The 25,293-nt window shown below is 45.7% G+C and overlaps 1 protein-coding gene across 1 annotated transcript; it reads right to left on the bottom strand.

Moving 5' to 3' along the window:
- Nucleotides 1–5,023: 5,023 nt before the first annotated feature.
- On the bottom strand, nucleotides 5,024–24,085 carry SOX8 (SRY-box transcription factor 8). Its single transcript, XM_079953053.1, has 3 exons — nucleotides 23,314–24,085; nucleotides 10,671–10,909; nucleotides 5,024–8,140 (listed from the first exon to the last, which is right to left on the bottom strand). Exons 1-3 carry the CDS (start codon nucleotides 23,745–23,747, stop codon nucleotides 7,401–7,403), a joined length of 1,413 nt encoding a protein of 470 aa, XP_079809179.1. The 5' UTR covers nucleotides 23,748–24,085; the 3' UTR covers nucleotides 5,024–7,400.
- Between the last annotated feature and the right edge of the window lie 1,208 nt (nucleotides 24,086–25,293).

Raw genomic sequence — 25,293 nt, 5'->3', positions numbered from 1 at the left:
CTGGTGGAACTGTCAAGCCATAATAAGATTCTGTGATAAGAAAGGCGCTCTGTGTATGCTCAGAGGTGCCTTCCTCTCTCTATATATAACTATGGAAAATAAATGAATAAACCTGCAAGTGAACTGCAGTGTCCAATGACACAAAATCCACCATCTCCCCACACTGTATTACCCAATATTTGCATGCAGAAAGAGCTGAGAGAGACCTCCTTTCTTAAACCCCAGAGAGCCATTGCCTGACAAATTAGAATGGGACAAGTGCAAACCTTGCTTCACCTTATGTGAGGTGGCCCCACTGCCCCACTCCCCACTCTCTGTGCCCTGGTGACAGCTTCCTCGATAGCTTCTTTGTTGGCTCTGGGGCCATCTTGCCCAGACCCTGCTTTGAGAAGATTCTGCCCACCACTAACCCTCATATGAATTGTGTGGGATGATGTAATAATCATGTGACAAGTTACATAATTAATCTTCTAACCTTCTGCCACAGTGGACAGCCAGACGAATGCCGCCATTTTTGTCAGGAGCCAAACTGCAGGAGAATGGAAACAGAGGTGCAGGTGACGGACACAATTTGGAACAGAATTTGTCACCATCTTACATCTTACAGCCTCGAGTGACAAAATAATTTGATGGGCGCTGAGTAAGATGTTCCTTGAGGAAGTACGTGGGGAGGGACCACGTGGGCTGCTTTGCCTCAGACATCAACAAGCCTTGTTATCTCCCTGATAGAACAACTGTAAGCAGCTTCATTTGCATCCCTGGACATTTTAAAAAGCAGATGGTTCTGGGAGCTGGGAACTTTAATTTCCCACAGTGCCCCAGAGCCAGCCCCTGACGGCACCTACTACAGCTCACCAAAGTTATTAACCACTTTTTTTATTTACTGTTGGCCATCTGGAGACCAAAGTTAATCCCAGGTCTTGCAGCCCCCAACAGGAAGCCTGAAGTTTTCCCCTACCTAATCAATCAGTTTTATTGTGTGTGTACAGTCCACAGACCAATTACAGTCAGTCTGTGGAGTTAAGAGCAGCATGCTCACTTCAAATTATTGAGATTGTATAGAACAAGGTTTGGTAATACGTGGCCCTCCCAAAGTTCTTGGGATATCCATCAGCTCCAGTCATGTATGGCCAGTCATTTGGGTGCCCAGTAACATGTAGGGCAGAGCACAGGTTTGCCTCCCTTCCTGTTTCTTCTTTTGAGAATTCTATCTCACCCTTCTTCCGGCTACTTTTCTTGCATTTATATCCCCACCTTTCTTCTGTCATGGAACCACAGGTTCCCAGAGAGCCTCCAGGTATTCACCAAACTTCCTGAACTTCAACAAGTTGGTGGCCCCATGTGCCATCATCAGCAGTGATGGTCCCCAATTTGGATGGCTTTACAAGAGGATGAGACAAATTAATGGAGGAGAAGGCCATCAATGGCTGCTAGCCATGATGGTCATTCTCTGCCTCCACAGTCAAAGGCAGAAATGCTTATGAATACCAGTTGCTGGAAACTGCAGGATTGGAGAGTTGCTGTTGTACCCAGGTTCTGATTGTGGACTACCCATGAAGCCTTCCGGTTGGCCAGTGTGAGAACTAGATAAGACACTGGCTTGATCCAGCACAACAACCCTTCTTTCATTATAATTATATGTATATGCCATGTTTCCTCCAAGGAGCTCAATATGGTGTACATGGTTCTCCCTTGGTTTTATCTTCACAACAACCCTGTGAAGTAGTTTAGGCTGAGAGACTCTGACTGGCCCAAGGTCACCCAGTGAGTTTTGTGGCCAAGTGGGATTTGAACCCTGCTCCCCCACTTGCTCTCTGCAGTTCTAATCGCCTAGGATAGGTAAAGATCTGAAAGGGTGTGGTTGCCATTGAACTCTGGTCCTGCTTGTGGCCTTCTTCCCTTTGGGACATCTGTTTGACCACTGTGAGGACAGGGTGCTAGAGTAGGTGGGCCCGCTTTGGGCTGATCCAGCAGCCAGACTCTACTTATGTTCTTGCAACAGTTCCAGCCATGCTGGAAACTCCCCAACATGTCCTTAGGGGACAGGACATACAACTACATAAGAATCACTCCACTGTCTACATCTTAAGACCTGCAGGCTGCTTCAAAGCACACACAGCTGCCAGATTTTTTTCTTTTTATGGGTGGAACCAGGGGCAGGTTTCACCTGATCATGGGGGTGGAATTTGGTGAAGCTTTGGCAGACCAAGTGGGTATTGATACATTTGGAGCCTAGTGAATAAGGATGCAGAGTCAGACCATCTAGCTCACCACTGTCTACACTGATGCAGGGACGCAGGAGGTACTGTGGTCTGAACCACTGAGCCTCTTGGGCTTGCTGATCGGAAGGACCATGTGATGGGATGAGCTCCTGTTGCTCTGTCCCAGCTTCTGCCAACCTAGCAATTCAAAAGCACACCAGTGCAAGTAGATAAATAGATACCGCTATGCCGGGAAGGTAAATGGCATTTCCATGCGCTTTGGCTTCCGTCACAGTGTTCCGTTGTGCCAGAAGCAGTTTGGTCATTCTGGCCACATGATCCTGAAAGCTGTCTGTGGACAAACGTTGATTCTCTTGGCCTGAAGCGAGATGAGCACCACACCCCATTGACTGGACTTAACCTTCCAGGGGTCATTTACCTATTTGCCTTTTTATACTGACTGGGAACAGCTCTCCAAGGTTTCAGACTTACTTACCCTCAGGAACATGGGAAGCTACACCGAGTCAGACCATTGGTCCATCTAGCTCAGCATCGTCTACACAAGGGATGGTGATCCTGTGGTCTACAACTCCCATCAGCCTTGGCAATGTGGTCACTAGCTGGGGGATGTTTGGATCTATAGTCCAGCAACATCTGGAGGGCCAGATTCCATGTGCTTGGTCTACACTGGTGCAGACCCTGCCTGGAGATGCTGAGCAGTGGGAGAACTCCTGGCTTCTTGACCAGGCATGAAACACACCTGCTTAGATGTACGAGGTTCATCAAGATAGGATGTGGAGGAAATCTAAGGACCAAATCATTCTTCCTTGAGCAGGGGTGGCAAACCTATAGTCCTCCATATCTTGTTAGACCCACAACTCCCATCATTCATGACAATTGACCATGGTGGCCAAGACTGGGTGTTCCTCTAAGGACATCTGGTGGACACCAACCTAGCCAATGCTGTCCCCTAAAGGCAGACTGGCATTGGGCCTTTCCTTTTCAGCACACATATTCTCCATACATTTCCAAGGAAGAGATATGGAGACTTGTTGATTCTCTTGAGTGACACAGTGATCAAAAGATGGGCTGTTTATGGGAAGACCACCAGGGAAACTAGGCAGAGGGACTTCAGAAGCTGCATGCTGTAGTCCACATAGCCAGAGCAGAATCCTTTGAGCATCACTGTATTTTTAAGGAAACCAACCCGATTCACACTTCCTGGATTAGAAATTGAAGAAATGGAAGGGACCGAAAGGATTGCCTCGTCCTACCAACTGCAATGCATGTGGATTAGAGCACAGCTATCCTTTGGATTCTGCACATGTTGGTATTTTTGGCTTTTTTTAAAAAAGCATCACCAAATGTGTATTAAAAAGCACTTTAAAAAATGCAAGAATTGTGCGCATGTGGGAGAAGACAGGCATGCGCATGAGTACACAACAAACTGACTCTAGTTCCAAGGCTGGCAGGTGATGATCTCTACTGCCAGAAAGCAGGGAGGAGGAGGAGGGTTTGGATTTGATATCCCACTTTATCACTACCCAAAGGAGTCTCAAAGCGGATAACATTCTCCTTTCCCTTCCTCCCCCACAACAAACACTCTGTGTGGTGAGTGGGGCTGAGACTTCAGAGAAGTGAGACTAGTCCAAGGTCACCCAGCAGCTGCATGTGGAGGAGCGGAGACGCGAACCTGGTTCACCAGATTACGAGTCTACCGCTCTTAACCACTACACCACACTGGAGGAAGATGTGGCCCTCCAACTCCCATCAGCCCCTGCTAGGATGGCCAGATGCCAGGGCCAGGATGATGGGAGCTGTACTCCGGAAACATGCAGAAAGTCACAGGTTCCCCATTCCTGTTGTAGAGCATTAAATAGGACTGTGTAACACAAGCCCCTTTCCAGGAGTTCCAAATCCATGGACAATGTAAATGTTCTAATGCAGTGCTTCCCAAACTTCCCCCATTAGAACACTTGGGAAATAGCTGAAGGTTCTGGTGGACGCCTGCATGATTTCTCTGCCTGCTGCAGCAACTCTAATGCACAGCGCTGGCAGCTCTATGGTTTTCTATTGCTTCTTTTTATTTTGTATATGGTAGTACGGTTTGCAGCCCGTGGAATTAAATTTGCAATACAATTAACTTACAATGTGAGAAATAAGAGAAGCTATAAAAGTATCAACAAAACAATGCAAGTATTTAATACAGCCATGCCAAGGACGCTCTGAGTGATGATCGTGGACCAGTTTGAGAACCCCTCTTGTAATGAACGCAGGTGTGTTGGGGGTGAATCCTCCCTGCCCATAGATCCACCAGCCACTTTTCTGAATGTCTGATAAGGGTTCATGCAGGGACAGGGAACCCACCACCCTTGGGGGTGCTGTTGGGGTACGATTTCTATCATCCCTGAGCACTGACTGTACTGGCTGATACAATCTGGACTCCAGCAGCCATGTGGCTGGCCAGCAGTCCCCCAGCCATGGTTTGATGCACCTCAACCATTACAAAAATAGGTAACCGAGTGGCTTCCCTTTGAGATTCGAAACCCAACATTAAGTCCAAGTGCTCTTAATTTTTTAAAAGCATAATCTGGAATGTATGTCAGAAATTAAACCTTAGTGTTAATCTATGCCACAATGAGCCCCGCCCCCAGAAGACAGCCCTGTCACCCAAGGGTTACCTTGCACCCAATTTAAATGGAAAGAGCACCCCACAGGCTTGGAGGGGGGCATAGAAGAGCCTTTCATTTCCTATTCCCATGGGAACGTCCCATGCACAAACGGATATCTTTTTTTCAATGAATATATCAGCGACTGCTGGATAAAAGGCATTTTTTTTTTAATTTTATCAAATGGACCTGTACAAAAGTTAGCAGTACTTAGTCAAAAGCTAGTGAACAGAACAGATAACAACAGAGACCTTCAAACTTTACAGAAAAATAGATTGCATAAGGAGCTGCTGCTGCCCCTCCCCGCTTTGTTCTCCCACCTCCCCCCAAATTCCCAAAAGGCAATATGCAAAAAAGAAAGAAAGAAAAGAAGGTAGAAGAAACACCTTTCAGCAAAACGGAAACAAAAACAAAAATCCCCAAGAATATGAAAACGTAGAAAAGATAAGATAACCTCTGAAAGTTTTAAAGATTTATAAAGTTTTCTTTTAAAAGGCACAACGTTACCATTAGAGTTGGATGGTTATTATATGCTCAGCATACAATGGAACAAAACATCAACGAAATATTAGTCTACATCTAAAAAACTAACCAAAATATAGTGGAGAACGTTTTTATTTTCACAGCTTTGAAGGATGACATCTGGTCCCTAAATAGGCAACATTAAAGTGAAACTCAATCCGTAACTTCTGCTTAAAATGTAATTTCTCAAGAACGAGCTGTGCTCCCAGCACAGTCCCAAAATCCAACGATGCCTTCAAATTTAATTTAATGTGTTGAAACTAATTGGCATGGGGAGGGTACGCTTATTGCCATTTTCCTTTTTCCACATTCATTCTGAAGTAGCCTCGCTGGAGAGAGAAGGGAGCTCTTCCAAACTAACATTTGGCCTGTTTTTAACCATTTCCAGGAAGGAATAGGCATGAAAATCCGTAACTAGGAACTGGTTAAACCCTGTCAATATTTTTGTTTTAAGAGACTCTCGAGACACAATTGTTGATCATTCCAGGGCCAGTCCTATGGAGTTTGCTCCCTCTCCCGTAATACTGGACCTTCGGGAGGGGGTTACCGTCCTTTGGATCCCATTGGCAAAAGGCTCAGTGTTCCTTCATACAACCGATAATTGCCTTTTTAGGATTCTCGACCTCATGAGATGGAGAGGGTACTGCCATGAGCCTCAGTGGCTTTTGGGGGACAGGAAAAGATAGCGACCAATTCATGGAGGGCTGGAGCTCTCAGGGACTATAAGCCCCAATGGCAAAAGAGAAGCACCATAATCAGAAAAAGTCTACCTGTTAATTAGAATCATAGAACTGTAGAAGGGATCTTAGGGTCATCGAGTCCAACTCAATAATAGGTGTTTAGGAGGAATCCCAGAGAAGGACATTGAGATCGTTGTTTTATCAGCTCCCAGCAGCAGCTGGCTAGTTTCTTTCATTAATAGAATCCTAGACCTGATGAACCTCATTTCTGGCCCGACACGGTCAGAAGTAAATATATGTTATTTATAACTTAGTATCAATGTTATAATAACTCCTCCTCAACAAATTATAAGGAAGCACCATCAGTAAGGATTCTTTTGCTCCCTGCTCCCCCTGAAAATTAATCCATCACTTCCCTTCCATAATATCCTTCCATAACCACTTTAATTATTTTGAGAAGTATTTCAGATTTGCTTTTAAGACTGGCTGAACCAAAGCACTGCACCACCTTCTTTTTAAGGAGCAGGAAAACCATCTTTTCTCCACTAGTTTATGCTCCTTAAAATCTCTTTTTAAAAAAAATATCTACTTCTTGCACAGAATTACTTCATTAATTAAAAAAAGACAAAATTACACAGAACATAAATACATATTTAACAGATTTACCCCAAAACAATGACAAAAAGACTTTTTTTCTGAGCTTAACATACTCTTTTTTTAAGCTTCTGAACAAAAATGTTAATTACAGCCAAACCTTGCTTAGAAGAACTCTTGATTACAAATCAAAGGAATTCTGACATTAGTTGGTTGGTAGGTCCCAAAAGATTCTTGAGTGGTCCCTCAATATTATTAAATGATTAGGATTTTTTAAATCTAGGTGGGTTCTGTGCGCCAAGGCCAACTCATCCTCACATTGCAATAGACCCCGGAATGCCTTTGTCGTCTCCTTGTTAACTTTGCACTGTCCTGCGTACGAATTGTGGCACTTCTCTTTTAAGTCCTCACAGAGGAGTTAGAATATACTGTCCTTCATGTATTCAAAGGAAACCATCAGTCCAGATGCTTTATTAATTATTATTAATTATTATTATTATTAATAAAGAAAATAGAACTCTTGTCTTCTGGAAACTTTTCAAAAGGGTTTTGGAGCAGATGGCCAAGTCATTACAGAAGAACAGGAGGCACTTGGGACGGGGGAAATGGGGGTGCTCCTTTCATGGGCTGCGCCTTCTTCATTCCATTTCTGAACTTGTGTAGTGCATACTTTTTTTTGGGGGGGAGGGGGTCCAGGGAAGACCTCAGGTCTTCAACAACTCCTTCCATCCTTCTCAAGGCCTTGTCAGAGTTGTGTAGACCGGCTGGTCCCAGTTCGCGGTGGGGCTGTGCGAAGGAGGGATGGACAAGCTGTTGAGGATTGGGGTGGCATACGGCCGGCGCGAGGAGTGGAAGTATGGGTACTGGTAGAGGCTGGAAGCGTAGCCGGGGTATGGGTTGTAGTAGTTGGAGCTTTGGAGATCTGTGTAGTCGCACTGGGAACTGGAGAAAGAGGCCGTGGCCGTGGCAGAGGACACAGTAGTGGCGCACGCCTGGGCAGTGTAGGAGCCGTAGTCGGAGTGAGTCGGGGAGCTGTGGGACTGCTCACTGTAGTGGCTAGGGCTCAGCTGCTCTGTCTTGATGTGGGGCCTCTGCTGCCCACTTTCGTTGGAGGGAGGCGAGGTGGCGGGAGGGCTCTTGTGAGTCCAAACCTGGGGGGCTCCAGCCCCGCTGCCGCCAGTCGGGTGGGGGTAGGCGGGCCCGTAAGACCCTGCCGCAGAGTTCTGCCCGTGGTCAGGCGGCATGGCAGAGTGGCCGTTGAGCGGCAAGTACTGGTCAAACTCGTGGACGTCAAAGGTCTCCATGTTGTTGATCACCTCGCTGCTCAGCTCAGAGATGTCGACGTTGCTGAAATCGATGTTCTGCCGGCCGCTCTCGACTAGGCGGCGCCCCTCGTGCTTCATCTCCTGCTTGCCCCCGTGGTGGAGGTCCGTCTTGGGGGTGGTGGGCGGGGTAGGGGGCCCGTGGGTCTGCCCTGGAGACAAAGCACATTTCAAACCATGTGAACACTGTTCAGAACAAGCAGTTTCAAGCGTCTTGGGTTAGTGGTCCCTTAGCACCAACATCGGACCCAAAGGAAAACAGGGATCACACAGAATCCTGGGAGTTCAGAAACATCTGGAGGCTCTCCACTCTGGTCTATACCAACCAGTGTCTCCATATGGTACACTCCAGATGTTCTGGTCTACAGCTTCCATTGGGGGGCTAGCTGGTTGACTGAGGGGTCAAGCCAGACAAATTAGTCAGAACCACAATCTGATCTCTTGCCTTAGCTTTTTAAGCAGTTGTAGTGAAGGCTTGAGTTGGGACTGCCAAACGTCAACCTTCTCTCCCATTTTGCTGATCTAAAGTTTCTCCTTGCTACCAAAGACCCTCTTTAAGTAGTGATGCAAAGGAGTGGGCCCTGCATGGAATGTGGATGCCGAAATGCAGAGTTACGCTGGTTTGTGGTCGTCTTTTTCTTTCACTGCAATGAATGGGGCAGTCACATGTAAATATTCTCCATAGATATGGAGGCACACACATTCCTCCAAATGAGAGAACAAGCACACTTCCCTGGGCTCAGCATCGAGACAAGATTCCTGGGGTAACCTCTGATGCTTTGGCAAATATTACCCAGGCATCCGATGGCTGACATATACTGGCCATGGCAACCTTGAAATCAGTAACTTTGAGGGGTATGTGATCACTTTGAAACACTTTTAGATGCTATAAATGCTTTGAAATGTTTTTCTTTAATTGCTTTGGGAAAAATTAGCTGGCTTTTACACATTTTAAGTATGTTTATGTATTAACATTTTGATGTTTGTCACCCTGGACTCCTTTGGAAAGGCAGGGTAGATATTTAATACATGATTAAGTTTGGAGTGGGCAGTGGTATGGTTGGGTAATTTTAGATGCTGGATTTGGGGGGGGGGGGTTGAATGCTTTAGATTGGGGTGGGCAAACTTTCCCATCTTCCCAGATGTTGTCACACTCCAGCTCCCACCAACCTCAGCCAATAGAATCATCTCCAAACTATGCAACTTAATTTATTATTATTATTATTCTGTGAAATTTGATTATGGCCTTCCAGATTATTTCTATCTAATTATTGGTTGATGCAACACGGAAGGCACCCACAGCCTTGAGATTTCAAACTATGTCTCCTCCGTATTTAGATGGGAGACATGCTAGAATATCTATCCATCGGCACTGATGTTACTTGCAGCAGGAAGAAAGAGGTGGAAACTATTCTTCGGTGAGAATTTTATTGCTCCCCATATAATTCTCCAGGGAGTGATTTCTCCAAGGGATTCTTCAGAGAGTTTCCCTGTTCCGAATATTATGGGGAAAAATATATTGCCTGCTGATAAATGGGAGAAAATTATGCAAGGCTTCTCTGCCTGTTTTAGCAGCCCAACATACCACAGGAGATTTTACTGCATGACATGGGGAAGCACTGATGCGAAAATATACTTCACAACGTAACCATTTGTAATTTTTGTGATGACTGTTGGTTTTCAGCAAAAATATCTGACAGCCCTGGAACAATGAGAGCTGGAATCCAATAACATCTGGAGGGCTCCAGGTTCCCCATCTTTGCAGATGGCTTCCCAGTGGAACATTTGGTTAGCCGCTGTGAAACCAGGATGCTGGACTAGATGGGCCTCCTTCAGCCTGATCCAGCAGACAGGCTCTTTTGGCGCTTACTTTCTTCAAAATGTGGTCAAGTCTCACTTTGCTGCCTTGGAGACCCTCTTCCCTGTTCTGCCAAGAGGCGCCCTGGATATTTGCCCAAAGAGCTGCACCGACGGTGCCACTTAGTAGGAACAACAGCAAAGAACAGAGAGCTGTGAAGGGAATCCCTGCGGTGGGGTTTTTGCAAGGAAGCGTTGGGCAAGAGACAGGAGTGCAGAAGGGAGAATGAGGAATGGGCTGGGTTCTCCCCTTATAAAGTTCACTGGCAAAGGGAGAACATGAGAGACCAAATATTACCCAAAAGGTTCCTGGTCCAATCTGAAAATGCTGGGGATTGAGCCAAAGATGATGCTCTAACCCGTAGCTAGAACCCTTCCCTTTTAAGGAAACTGTACCCTCTCATTATGTTTAGATGTTGTTTTCTCTAAGGACACAGACACACCAGACACTGAAAGCACTGCACTGCGCTACCACTCTAAAAGGTCAAGGCACCCCCCCCCCATAACCCTGGAAACTGTAGCTTAACCTTCTGAGGGTTACAATTCCCAGCCCCCTTAAACTACAGCTCCCAGGATTCTTTTAGAAAAGCTATTTGCTTTAAATGTATGCGGTAGATGTGACTTAATTGCTTGGCAACTGGGAAGAGCATTTGAAAAAGGGTGAAATGGCACATGCCCTTTCATTTTTTTAGTATATACTGCGTTTTAGCATTATGTCTATAAGTTGTTATACTGTTACACATTGTGAACAACTACATCTTGAGTTACTTTGGCAGCCCTCTTGGTGTTTCCCATTATAAATCTGTCGCTTTCCCCTTTCCTTACCTGCGTGGTCACTGTGGTGGTGAGTTTCGCTCATGGATCCCAGACCAGTGTCTGCTTTGTAGATCTGGTTCCCACTGTGATGACTCAATTCGGCTCCCGAATCAGAATCGCTTTGGCCTGCCTTGACGCTTTTCCTCCTGCGTGGCTGATATTTATAGTCTGGGTGGTCCTTCTTATGCTGGACTCGTAAGCGCTCGGCTTCTTCGACAAATGGACGCTTCTCACTTTCACTTAGCAAACTTTTGGAGAGAAAAAAGAGAGAGATTAAAATCATTGCTTGCGTTCAAAAACTAGATTACTGCAATCTAATCTCTTTACTTCGAGAGCTTATCATTCTCGAAGCTACCAGCATGATTTTGACCAAACTGCGGGAGGCAGTGGAAGACAGGAGTGCCTGGCATGCTCTGGTCCACAGGGTCACGAAGAGCCGGACACGACTAAATGACTTAACAACAATCTCTTTACACCATGGGTAGGCAAACTAAGGCTCGGGGGGCGGATCAGGTCCAATTGCCTTCTAAATCTGGCCTGCGGACGGTCCGGGAATCAGCGTGTTTTTACATGAGTAGAATGTGTCCTTTTATTTAAAATGCATCTCTGGGTTATTTGTGGGGCCTGCCTGGTGTCCTACATAAGCAGAATGTGTGCTTTTATTTAAAATGCATCTCTGTATTTATTTGTGAGACATAGGAATTCGTTCATTCCCCCCCCCCCACAAAAAAATACATAGTCTGGCCTCCCACAAGGTCTGAGGGACAGTGGACTGGCCCCCTGCTGAAAACGTTTTATGACCCCTGCTTTACGCAATACATGTCTCATGTGTGTTGGTCTGGAAAGCTAAGTCAAAGGTCACACTTGTGCCCCAGTGCAAGTAAAGAGAGCATTTCTCTTACTGGAGAATGCTACCACATCATTTTTCCAGTCTTAAATTCAATTTTCCACATCAGTTTGCAATTTTTTTTTTTTTAAGTCTTCATGAAAATTCATTTTAGTGCATTTCTCCCCCAATGTACATGTTTGCATGAAATTCTGCTTAATATATGCATTTTTGCAAACCAATTCCCCCCTAATACAATGTGCTTTTGTAAATTATTTTAACATATGCATTTTATGCACATTTTGCCCAAGTATGTGTATTTTTATACTCATTATTTGGCTGGAGGACTGCATTGCAAAATCCAGAAAAAGTACATATTTTGAAGGACGGCTGTTTCAATTGGTGTATTACTTCAGAAAAGTACTAATTAGGTAGGTTTGCGTTTAATTGCAGATTGGACTGAATTTCTTCCCCATTCCCAGATATCACATCATAGCATGGGCTTCATATTTAACAGGAAATTGTTTTCATGTCTATTAGGAAGATTTTTCAAAAATTAAAAATTTACATGTTTAACAGATATTACAAAGTAACTTAGAACTGAACAATACTATGCATGTCTACTCCCATTAAGTTTGAGGTTTATTTTCAGATAGATGTGTATAGGACTATATAGAAACTCTGAAAAAAACCAGCCAAAGCAGAAAATTCCAGTTGGAGAGCTTTGACATTCTGCTTTACTCTCAAGTAAAATTTGTAAGACTTGAATGTTCAGCTTCAGCTGAATTATGCCTTCGGTTCATGAGGCCCTTCTGAGGATTCCTCCTCAGTATGATGAACATGGCATGAAGGCACGGGGCATGGCCTTTCCAGTGGTGGCTCCTTGTGTTTGAACTTCCTTCTAAGGTAGGACCTGGGTCTGGGGGCCCCAACCTCTTTATGGTTTCAGGTGGCTGGTTCACACATTGTTTTCAGCATGCTTTTGAAGGAGGAGACACTGATCAGTCCTGCTCTTGCTATCAGTAAATATTCTTTAGTGATTTGCTACATGTGTTAATTTATGATTTTGTTAATTATTTTTGTCTGCTCAAACAGCAGTATAGCAATTATCTATATAAATAACCACGTATAATTTGGAACTCAACACCGACTTTCTGCTCCTGAACAGAATCCAGTTTTCCATTAAAAAGGGTTTAATGAAATTATATACAGCTCCTACCAGTTGCATATAACAGATCAGATTTCCCATCACTGCAACGAACAATACCCAAGTTAAACATTATTTTACAGGCGAGTCTTTCGAGTATTTCCAAATCTTTGGAATGTATTCTTTAATCTTTGTTACAAGTTTCAGAAATCCTGAACCACAACAATATACAAAATGTTGGTTTTTCTTCTTCTCTAGTCACTCTACCCCTCTCGTTTTACATAATTTTATATCCATCAAGCAAACTTTCCAGGCAGAGAAGACGAGCGCAATTTCAGTGTAAACTTGTTCAGGTTGCAATCCTAAATCCCTTTAGAACGGAGAAAGCTACACGGAACTCAATTAAATCTACCTTTGAGTAGACATGTATAGGATCCCACAGTAAAAATACAATCTGTTGCACACTTATTTGGAACGATGAGTCCTACTGAATGTTTGTGGGAAATCAGCATATAAATAAACTTAAGTAGCATTTACTTATGAGAAAACATCAGAGGATGGACTGCTATATCTTTATTATTCCTATTGCTACTACTGCCAACTGATACTTCATAAAAAAGACTTCTATTCTAGTGTTTCCACTTAAACCAATACAATTAAAATGTATCAGATCCTGATCACCACACAGCCTTGCTTGCACTCCCATGTTGTAGCTGTTGGTTTGACCCTCACCTTCTTACAGGGAAAAATGGGACCCATATACTGTCCTCTCTCATAAGTTGCCCTTGTGAGTCTGGCAGGTAACTTCAATTTAAAACCGCTGTTGCTGTGGCTGCATTAAGCAGTTTATCGAACACACTGTTCGGCTGCGCAGTTTGGAAAAAAAAAACTGCATTCAGCGGCTGGGAGCCGCGAGTCAGAGAGGAACCCAAGGTTTTGTTTTTAAGAGTCCTTAGCCTTCCCTCCAGACTCCAGGAGGAGAGATTACAGAGAGATGAAGGCAGAGGGGTGGGGGAGAAACACTTTGGGGTAGGATCTGAGGAAGAAGGAAAAAGCAAAGTAGCTATACCAAAATGTTATCCTAGAGCAGCGAAAAGGGTGAGTTTGGGACACGCATATTTAAGCACCAACCAGTGGCGTAGCGTGGGTTGTCAGCACCCGGGGCAAGGCAAGTAATTTGCGCCCCCTAACCCGTGGATTTGCGCCCCCTAACCCTATCCCTAACCCTAACCCCCAGATGTTGCGCCCGGTGTGGCCGCCCCCCCTGCACCCCCCACGCTACGCCACTGGCACCAACACAAACCAGATTACAACAGCCACCACCTTCCTCCATCCCCTGAGTTTTAATTTTATCGTTGCAGCTCTCCTGCATTTGTTCCCCATACACGCTCGTCTGTTCCATATAGGAGGCTTACACCATTTCAAAGTCTCTAATACTCTCTTAGCTGACAAGAGGACTTGCAAACTAAATACAGTGGTACCTCGGGTTACATACGCTTCAGGTTACAGACTCTGCTAACCCAGAAATATTACCTTGGGTTAAGAACTTTGCTTCAGGATGAGAACAGAAATCGTGCTCCGGCGGCACAGCAGCAGGAGGCCCCATTAGCTAAAGTGGTGCTTCAGGTTAAGAACAGTTTCAGGTTAAGAACAGACCTCCGGAACAAATTAAATACTTAACCCGAGGTATCACTATAATGGACAGCTTGAGCAAATGATGACGATGATGATTTTTAAAGCTCTTCCTTTGCACCTGCTAGCATTTTCCTGTCCCTGTACCCCCTTCTCCCCATATACACAGGCATCTCTTCCCTGCCTCTTCTACCAAATTTTTGATCCATAGAACTTTTAACAATTCACGGGAAAACACCGACCCTGAACCACAAAGCTCACCCAGCACAATCTTAGGTATCACTACTCAGAAGTAAAGCTCACTGCTTTCAACCAGAGTTATTCCCAGGTATGTGCGTGTGCATAGCATTGCACTGTTAGAACACTATTAGCTCTTAGCGAACACCAAGGGTTATACCCAACCAAGTTCTACTGAAATTAATTTAGCAACGTCCATTAATTTCAATGCATCTACTCTGAGTAGGGCTGGCATTGGCTACAACCCAGAGTATGCAGAGGAAGTGACAATTTTTATTTTTTGCAGATCTTTCCAGGAAACTACTTGATAATATTTGCAAGAGACAAATAAAAGATAACAGGCAAAGCGTATGCCAGACATTTAATTTCCATATGTTGATATGGGAAAATTCCATTTAACTATGAAGGGCTTAAACAAAGGGAAGATACTGCTAAATAATATGAGTCCAGACACTTGCGTGATATCCAGCTAAGTCAGACTACCCAAATCAATAAACTAAACTTACTTAACTCCACTCATTTCAATGGGTCTAGCTCCAAGTACGACTAATCTTGTACGTCACTCGTTATTTCTAAAGCACCACAAACGCACAAGCAATTTAAATTCGTGCTTATACAACCAACAATCCTCATCCAGGCAAATGCGCCACATCACATCAGATCCAGGGGCTCAATAGAATTGCTGTTCTCACTGGCAACCGGCTATTACCAAAAGGGAGGACAGGCAAGAGAATCATAGGATTGTAGAGTTGGCCTGGTCTGCTTTCGAAAATCAAGTTCTCTGCAGCAAAAGCCATTTCCCACAGTTGTGAGATGCCGGCAACTTTTATTTTTTCAAGGAACAGAACAAGCTGCCTTATACAGAGTCAGACTGCTAGTCCATCCAATTTAGTACTGTCTACAGCGCCTGGCAGGGACATGGGTGGCGCTGTAGGTTAAACCACAGAGCCTAGGACTTGCCGATCAGAAGGTCAGCGGTTCGAATCCCCACAACGGGGTGAGCCCCCGTTGCTCAGTCCCTGCTCCTGCCAACCTAGCAGTTCGAAAGCACGAAGTGCAAGTAGATAAATAGGTACTGCTCCTGTAGGAAGGTAAACGGTGTTTCTGTGCACTGCTCTGGTTTGCCAGAAGCGGCTTAGTCATGCTGGCCACATAACCCAGAAGCTGTACGCCGGCTCCCTCGGCCAATAAAGCGAGATGAGTGCCGTAACCCCAAAGTCGGCCATGACCAGACCTAATGGTCAGGGGTCCCTCCTTTTACCTTTACAGTGCCTGGCAGCAGCCCTCCACGGATTCAGGCACAAGGACATTCCCAGCCCTCCCTGGGGATGCTGCTGGAGACTGAATTTGGGTTCTTTTGTGTGCAAAGCAGAGGCCATGTCCTTGAGCTTCTGCCACCTTAAAACACAGCGGGTGCCCAAAGGGGGCAGAGGGGCAAGTGTCCTGAATGCTGAACTCCTGTCATTGACATAAGCCATCGTTTTTCTCTCTCGCCCACCTGGAAATATAATTTGCCCTTTTCTGTGCCCTCCAAGAATTTTTTTCCGGTGCTGCCACTGCTTTTAAACAGGAGAGAAAGAAGTAAGATGGAATGGAAATCTGAAACCGCACACCCCAACACCAGGAGCCAAACAAACCTCCCATCTCCCCCTCTCAAATCCCGTGTTCTGCTCTGTTTACAAAGAGCAATTTCTGCTTCTACATTCTGGCGTCCTTGGATAACACTAATCAGTTACTGGGATACTGGACGAATATTCCCTAGTTTGGGGACCAGGTCCCCACTGTCCCAGAAGATTGGCTTGAGACTCACCTGGATGAACAGAAACACAACTGTATGCAGAACAAAAAAATAAAGAAATGGTTCCTGTTATGAGAGATGATTGCAGCAGCCGAAAGGCTCCAGGCTCCCAAGCCTCGGGAAATAATTTGGTTCTTCTAGAGGGACCTTGACATGTTTGGCACTAGACCAAAATGCTGTTTTTTTAAAAAAAAATCCATTTGGGATCAGCGGAAGGTTAAAAACAGACTCTCTTCGTTTAAAGGTGGGGGGGGTTGCAAACTGGAAGAGGAAAAGTTAAGTGACTGCAAATTGCTTTAGCGAGTATGTCATACAGCTCAGGAGCTACTGATGCTAGAAGTGACCATTAATTATCAGTCAATTTCACTGGACTGCAAACTGTTGCCAATAGATTACAAATAGTCACAGCTGGCAGCATAAGAGGTTCTGGTGCCAAGGGCAGAAAAGTTCAATGTGGCAACCACCTCACCCATTAAATTAACCTGGGAGCTGAAGCAGGAGTGCCATTTCAGGTTCTACAGGGAGAGGCAAAGATTCACAGCAATGTTCAAAGGCACAGATTTCACCTTGGATATGCTCAAGATTAAACTGCAAAAACAAAAACAAAAAAGGGTGCACATTAAGAGCTTTCCGTGGCTACGCTTTAATACCTTATAGCAGAAGTGAGCAGACTTCATGCTTGCGGGAGCTACTCAAGAGTGTTTTGCTAGAACCCAGAGCTCTATCAACTGGAGCCAGATGCTCAAGACATTTACTGAGAATAAAAGAATTATGAGCCCAGGAATTCGGTTTTGAGTACCAAAACTGACCTGTGCTCACATTCCTCCCAAACCAAAAAGCCATTCCTATTGAACACATACAGCTTTCATCATTTCAGCAGTATAGTTTAAGAGAAGAGTAACTCTGTGGTTGCCATTGTTTAAACAATTAGAAGATATTAAGATGGATAGGAAACTGCCTAATACCAAGTCACACCCTCCGTTCATCTAGCTCAGTATTGTCTACACTGACTGGCAGCAGCTGCCCAAAGTTTTTAGACAGCGAGTATCTCACAGCTCTACCTAGAGATGCCAGAGATTGAACCTGACACCTTCTGCATGCAAGGGAGATCCTCTACAATTAACCTATGGTCCATTCCCTGGAAGCCAGAAATCCATGACATCTTCAGTTCACCCCAGTTCAACCAACAGACCCTGATCTACTTTCTGCCCAGCTCTGATCTAAAAGGAACAGTGCTCAATTTTTGTCCTTTTCATCCAAATATTACTTTTCTTCCTGATTCCGTGAGAATGAGGCCATGATCCTAGACTCATTTAACTGGGAGTAAGGCCCATTTGCCTCAGCGGGGCATAAATCAAAACAGCGATATATAGGATTGCAGTGGGGGGATATTTCATATACTCTTTCACCTTGTCTGCAGCTATCATGGGGCAGTGTGCAACAGCATCCTGGTCGCTCTATCTTCCGTACCATAAGCTAGGCTGAGAGAGTGACCAGTCCACCATCGGCCGCTGAGCTGCAGCACTGAACAGGGATGTGAACAACAACTCCAAACCCTTTGCTATAAACACGGACTGTGCGTAAGTCTTTGGACGCACACATTATTGGTGCTTTGAACAGGAAAGAGTGGGTTTCAATACCATGGCTTCTCCATTTGTGGCCCACTCCCTTTACAGTGTATGTGTGCATGCGCACAGACACACACATACAGCCTATGTTCAGGTACATGTGCTTACTGGGAACATACTGAAACTGCAGTCCTAGGAAAGAGGCCCCACTGAACTTAGCTCTTTAACAATGTACGCCTTCTGAGCAAACTTGCATCAGATGGCACTGTTATGTAGTATTATGCCACCAACCTTAACACTGCATCTTTTTGGTTCTGGATCGAGCACACACAACTATTCCGCAAAGGTTTTAAACTCATTATACGTCAGAGCCCATTGTAGCCAAGCATTGCATAAATGCATCCATGCAAATCCAGCTGGTCGAATAGGAGAGACACTAAGAGGCTACTCCCTAAAGCTCCAGGGGTGTGTTGCATTGCTTTCAGCTGTGCCCGTCCTGCTCTGAGCAATAATCTTGTTGTTGTTGTTTTAAAAAAGAGCTAAAATAATAAGGCTGTCAGTTGATCGGGTGCATCAGTGTACTTGGCTGCTCTAGGCTACTAAGTCAAACTTCCCAACTTGTTGACAAGGAGTATTTTAAAGGCACCCTGGAAACAGAGGCCAATAATTCACATGCACTTAGGTAAAAATGATTGGATGCCTTGCTTACTGACAGCCAAGGTGCAAACTAGCTCCACTGGGAACCATCCCGTGTCAAAACTGAAGGGAAAGTCGTATGTGGTATCAGAAGTGGGATGATCCATTTACACACACAGCCCATCTGATGAGTGACTCAATCCTAAAACAAGGAGCGATAGCATGTCCCTTTTGGGGAGATGGGTGTGCATGGTGACCTTATTCACAGAATTGGAAGGGACCAAGAGGATCATCTAGTCTAACTGCAGGGATCTGCAGGAATCTTTCACCCAATATGGGGCTTGAACCCACAACCCTGGGATTAAGAATTTCATGCTCTACCAACCAAGCTATCCCTCAGGAATATATGCTTGTGGACTGGCTCCACTATATTCACTGGTACCTACTTTGATGTAAGGGGAGCTTTAGCCTCAGAGGGAATATTAAGCAGAACAGCTCAGAGAAAGGCAAAAATCACAATCCCCTTCCAAGGACAAAAAGGCTTAGCTTCTGACAATGATGTTATAGATTTCCAGCCTTATGAAAAGGGGCTGGACTAAATGACTCATGGTATCCCCTCCACCTCTTACACTAGACTCCAAGCACATATGTTGATCATGCAACTATCCCAGAAACGGTGCCCAGCACATGCATCAAATGCAGACAGATGTCCCTTTCATTTAACATTGACGACACTAGGCCAGTTACACTGCATGTGATCGCAGTTTCAATGCTGTTTGTGCCCGAAAAGTCTTGGGGCAGATGCACTGCTGTGTTTCCAATCTGCGCATACTCTGTAGCTTCCTCCTGAAATCCTGTAACTTTTTATGCCACAAATGTCTCAGGGCGTGTCTCCTGCTTTTGCTGCGCTATAATGCAAGAGTGCAATAAAACTGGGGAGCCATCACAGAGCTACTGCTACAGCAAAATGACGTTTGGATGGTCCAGTATTTAACCACCACTAATGCACTACTGTTGAGTCAACGGCATGCTGAAGATCACCAGTCTGGTGGGGCTCACAGCACAGGCAATTGTTAAAGGAATGAGCTGTGAGCGACGAAGAACCCTCGATGAAATTTCACTTGAGTCATAATAAAATCAGTAGGGAGATTTCTTGGGCAAGCCACTATTCTCTCAGCCACAGCCTCTGCAATATGGGAATAATAATACTGGACTACCTTATGCAGCTGTGGCAAAGATTAATGCAGAGATAATATAGGCACCACACTTGAAATGGACCATCAGTACTATGTTGTAGTATTACCATCTTATCAAATTACATTCTTTGCAGCAGCTACTGAGAAAACATGAGCAATTAATCTAGAAGGAAAGCGCTGGCAGATTGCAAAGGTGGTTCACTAATCTGACGAAGCCAAGTCAACAGTTACTGCTGGCACGATTTATTTTTGCTACGTACTTTGATATTCCACGAGGACTGGCCAGGTCAGTCGCTGCTGCTTCATGTATTTGCTGCAGGCATTCTACTTCTTTTGGACCCTTTGCCACAGCCTTAAAACCGCATGCAATAAATACGGCACAGTCAATTTGATTATTACAACCTGGAGAGAACGCATTGTGGGACTAGATGATCAATTTTATGATTCTACTATCATTAAGTTCAGTGGCTACGGAATGGGGAGGGACCTTCTGCCCCATTTCCTTATCCCTTCAAAGTGAAAGGAGAGAGTTGAGACTACTCTGTACTAGTACCATCGAAGAATAGTGAATTTATTATTTACATTAATAATAATGCAAGTAAGGTTTTTAAAAAATAAAAAAAATGTGGCGCTGGGAGGTGGTACCAGTTGCATTTTTCATTCAGGATTTATATTTGTTATTCCTTCAAAGTACCGTATTTTTTGCTCTATAAGACTCACTTTTCCCTCCTAAAAAGTAAGGGGAAATGTTTGTGTGTCTTATGGAGCAAATGCAGGCTGCGCAGCTATCACAGAAGCCAGAACAGCAAGAGGGATTGCTGCTTTCACTGCGCAGCGATCCCTCTTGCTGTTCTGGCTTCTGGGATTCAGAATTTTTTTCTTCTTCTTTTCCTCCTCCAAAAACTAGGTGCATCTTGTGGTCTGGTGCATCTTATAGAGCGAAAAATACGGTAATTGGTTACATGAAGGTATCATTAAAACCTTTTTTTTTTAGTGTTGACATTTCTAACTAAGGGTCCAAGTTTAGTAGTCCAGGAGCCTGAAGGAAAATGCAGTAGCTTTAACACAACTTTACCCTGTTGCCACACACCCAATGTCCAAATGGGAAACGGCCATAGCTCAGTGGATAAGCATCTGTTTTTCATGTAAAAGGTCCTCAGTTCAATCCCAAGGTAGGGCTGGAAGGGAATTATTTCTGAAACCCTTGACAGCATAGACAATACTGAACTAGGTGGACCAAACAGTCTGAAACAATATAAGTCCGCTTCCTATGGCTTTCGTTTTCCAAATCACAGGCTTCGGAACAACCCAACGCCTCTTATGAGCAAACCCTAACAGAAGTAGACTTGGTCTGAAAAAACCACATGGAAATGTCAACAGATTCACTCTCACACCCACAAAGGTGTCATGGGTAGCACTGCCATCCTTGAGAGGAAAATAGACACTAACCAAGAGACAAAACAAACTCCTGTGGCACCTCGTAAAAACCAACAGAATTGTTAGGCATAGGCTTTACAGGCACAGACGTGCAGATGCAATATTTCAGCCTATGAAGGTTCCATGAGACTCTTGTTTTTGACATGAAAACGGCGCTCTTCTATTCCTTATGAAGAGGCAATGAAATGGGTCTTTAAAAAATGCAAAGGAGTATTCCCAAAACCCTGGAGTGCTGCTGCCTGTCAGGGCAGACTGCACTGAGCCAGATGAGCCAGTCTGGGTTTGGCCTGCATCCTGTTCACACATTACTGGCACTAATTAAAGTTTTGAATTTTTAAATAAATACCGTAATAGAAAATAAGTAATAGATTGATAGCTATTCCTTCCAAAACAGGAGGAGAAAAACTGGCAGAGCCAAGAAATAACCCAGTGGGCACCCGTACATTGAACTAAACCATACCCAATTCCCAAAGCCTCTAAAGAAAAAGGAAAATAAGAATATTTGAATAGTGGGCCCTTCACAGCTCTGAGGAGTGTGTCCTTTTAATATCACATTTACTGGTGGTGGTGGGGAATAGCCCTCCAAAGTGTGCAATGCTTTGGGAGAGAAAAGTTTGGGAGGAAAGGGGGGGCACTAAGTAGGATTTTCGCCCACGCAACCAGACAGCTGGATGCTTCAAGGTTGCTAGGAGGCCACTGCAGCCTTCAAAGCAATGCCGTAGCACACCTCACATGCTTTCCCACCCAGGCAGTGAGGCACAAGTGAGATCCACGCTGCTCTCAGCAATCATCAGAATTGCCAAGACAGAAGAGGCAACCTTGAGAGGTTTGGGGAAATTTGGGGGTGCTTTGGTGGTGGGTAGGTTTAAAGTGCATGCCTTTCAAGTAGCAGAAATGTCCCTGATTTGAACCTTGATGTTTCTTTCTCTCCCCCCCCCCCTCCACACCAGCTGTCCCTCATTATGCTGCCTGTGCCTTTGATTTCCACCAGGTGTTCTCGTACTTTGGGATTTATCAGCGGAAGAGCTGCTGGAGACTCTACTGGGCCCCCCCACTGTAACAGCAAGAGACACCCCAGGTGATTTGAAACTTGGGAATGGTTAGGAAATGTTTCATACAGTGCTCCTTTGGGAAGAGACATCACTAACTCCATAATGCCCACAAAAAGTGACTCCTATGACCTCCTTGTTTTTTTCAGTCCGTTTCCCCCACTTCCTAATCAGTCTCTCTTACAAGCAGCACAAACTTCAACGTAATTTTTTTTGGACATAAAATGCTGGGGGGGGGGAGAGGAGTTCTACTAATTTTAATTGGGAATAAGTTGTTTTTGATTGAATTTTTTGAAAAGCTCAGATGCCTTCTCTCCCCGCCCCCCAGTTTATGTTTCACCTTCTTCAAACCTGGAGATCCAGAAAAACAAACATGAAATTGAGTTCAAATGAACTCTACTCCATCTACATTAAGGATAGGTTTGGGGAGAGAGAAATTGAACACCATCTAATCTCTCCAAAGGGGCCTTAATACCCAATACCCATAAAGTCTTAATTTATGTACTTAAATTCATACACCGTTAAATGTCTGGAAAGTTTTCCAACCACACTACAGCAAGCATAAAGAAATGGTGTGTCAGAGTAGGAACTGGGAGAACAGGGTTCAAACCGACTCTGCCATGACATTATATTTACTGGAGCACCTTGGGCTACCTTTTGCTAGAAGGGGGGAGGGGAGGGATAAGATAAGATAAAATACAATAGCAGACCAAAAAGTAACACGATTTTAAGACGGGTTTGAGGTCTGCTGCCTAAGTGCTGCGGGGAAAGCAAAAAATGTAACATACACTCCTCCCCCGAAAAAAAGAGAAGGCTATCCCAATCTTAAAACTTCGCTTTTTTGTTTTTTTTAAATACTCCCACTGGTGTTCTAATGCAATTAATTTGTCATCAATCGGTTTCGGACTGGAATCCCACACCATTTACTTGAATGTATTCCTTGGAAGTAACTCCCATTCATTCCCGTCGGGGCGCGTTAACTTTAAAGGGAAAGGTCCCTGGCCGTCACCTTTCCGTTCTCTGGGCGTCTTGCCCTCGCAGGCGCGACCTCTCTCCCCACCGCGGGCTGCTGCGCTTCGTCCGCCCCGTCCAGCCCAGCCCCGCGCGCCCCGGCCCGGCCACTCACCGCCACAGCTTGCCGAGCGTCTTGCTGAGCTCGGCGTTGTGCAGATGCGGGTACTGGTCAGCCAGCTTCCGCCGGGCGGCCTGCGCCCACACCATGAAGGCGTTCATGGGCCGCTTGACATGCGGCTTGGCTTTCAGCGCCCCGTTGCCGCGGACGGGCATGGGCACCAGGCTCCAGTCGTAGCCCTTCAGCACCTGCGAGACGGCGTCGCGGATGCACGCCGGGAAGCGCTCGTCCACGTCGCCCGGCTCGCCTTTGGGGCCGCCGCCGGGTCGCTGCGAAGAAGCCGAGGGCGCCCCCGGGGCTCCCTCCGAGCCAGCGGGCGACGACGGTGCGTCCGAGTCCGAGTCCACGTGGGACATGGAGCTGGCCGTGCCCGCGGGGCTGCCCGGCGCCTCCAGGGCTTTGGAGTGCTCCTCGCTCATGTTCAGCATCGGCGGCGCGCGAGTAGAGCCGGCCGGGAAGAGCGGGGCGCCCCAGCAGCGGGGCCCAGGAGCCAGGCACGGGCCAGCCGGGAGCGCACGGTGCCTGGAGCGCGCGATGGAGAGGCGGCCGGGCGCACGACGCCAAGCCGCCTGCCGAGCGAAAAGCGACGCTGGGTCAGCCGCCGCAGCAGCAGTAGGAGCCTCCGGAGCGGAATCGGCAGCCGCAGCAGCGCCAAACGCGCAAGTCCCCCCGGTGCGCTAAACTCTCCCGTGCGCAAAAAGCGGAGCTCTCCAAACGCGTCCTCTTCGCAGCCACCGACGTCGCCAAGTAGAAGCCGAGCGGCGAAGCCGGCCAGCAACTTTCTTTGAGTGCGGGGCGAGGCAGCCCCTCCCCTCCCGCACTTCCGATTGGCGGCCTCCGACCGTCTCATCTGCATAGGAGGGCGGGGCTTTGACCCTTTCCGACTTCTTAAAGAGGCAGCCGCCCCCCTTTATTTTTTTGCTTTCCAAAAATGAGTGTATTTACGCTGCCCTTTCCCCGTTAACCCCCTGAGTACCGCTTCCCTCTGGCGGGGTGGTGGGGGCAGTCATGCAGAGGATACTTCTCTCCAGCATCTCCTGCTCCGCCCCCCACAAAAAAGCCACCCTAAATTAATCGCTTAAACACTAAACTCCGATCAGACCTCAGTTGCAACACAAAGCAGGCTGCGAGGCTGTGCGCGGTTACCTGGGAGTAACCCTTATTAGAGGACCATAAGGAGCCGAGGGAAGTCCTGCCAGGTACGTGCAACATCAGCCGAAGTTTGGCTTCCCACCGCGGCCGGGCAGATGCTGCTACCGGGAAGCCCACAAGCAGCAAGGCAGGAGGGCGGTAGCTTTCCTCCACTGCCGTTGATGCCGCCGCCGCCGCCGAACTGCGGGCATGCAGAGATAGACTGCGTCTGAGCCAGGATGTTCCACGTAACTATTTATAGACGCCGCCGGGAATTGGTCTCATCGTCGCGAACTGTGACTATGGATCCCCGCCCTCTCCGAAATAGTTATTTTATCTGTTTATTTGATTTCCTCCTCAGAGAGCCCAAGTCAACAAACAAATATACTTTTTAATATTAAAAATGCCGTATAGAATGGGATCGCGTACTCTGGGATCCTTGCCTCGGCTTCTATTACAATTCAGACTGTAAGCTCCTCGGAGACAGGGACCTGGAGTAGGTGGTTGTTTGCAGCCTTTGGTGACACCCCACAGCACCATGGACTTTAATGGTGCAAAATTTAATAATTACTGTTATTATTAATTATATGATATGAATAATTGTTATTTCTGTTAATACTCTATTAATAATTACTGTTACCATTTCTTGTTGTTGACAACTGATGGTTTTAATTTATATTTCTATTGTTATTAATAATAAAAATTAGTAGCAAAAACGAATGGTGTTAATACTATCACTGCTATTATTGATAATTGGTAATAATGATCATTTGTTTATTTGTATGCCACACTCTCACAGAATTATGTCCAAAACAATTAGAGTGGTACCTCTGGTTACGTATT

The sequence above is a fragment of the Podarcis cretensis genome, assembly GCF_951804945.1.
Source record: "Podarcis cretensis genome assembly, chromosome: 14".
NCBI classification, from domain to species: Eukaryota; Metazoa; Chordata; class Lepidosauria; order Squamata; family Lacertidae; genus Podarcis; species Podarcis cretensis.
Note: the sequence above shows the minus strand (reverse complement) of the source record. Positions and strands in the feature narration are given on the sequence as shown.

Excerpts from the sequence above, each read along its gene's own strand:
- SOX8 (XM_079953053.1), bottom strand. The coding sequence starts at position 23,747 with ATGCTGAACATGAGCGAGGAGCACTCCAAAGCCCTGGAGGCGCCGGGC. Across the intron at positions 10,910-23,313 it reads ACGCTCGGCAAGCTGTGGCG|TTTGCTAAGTGAAAGTGAGA; the intron begins GTGAGTGGCCGG and ends TCTCTCCAAAAG. Across the intron at positions 8,141-10,670 it reads CCACCACAGTGACCACGCAG|GGCAGACCCACGGGCCCCCT; the intron begins GTAAGGAAAGGG and ends CTTTGTCTCCAG.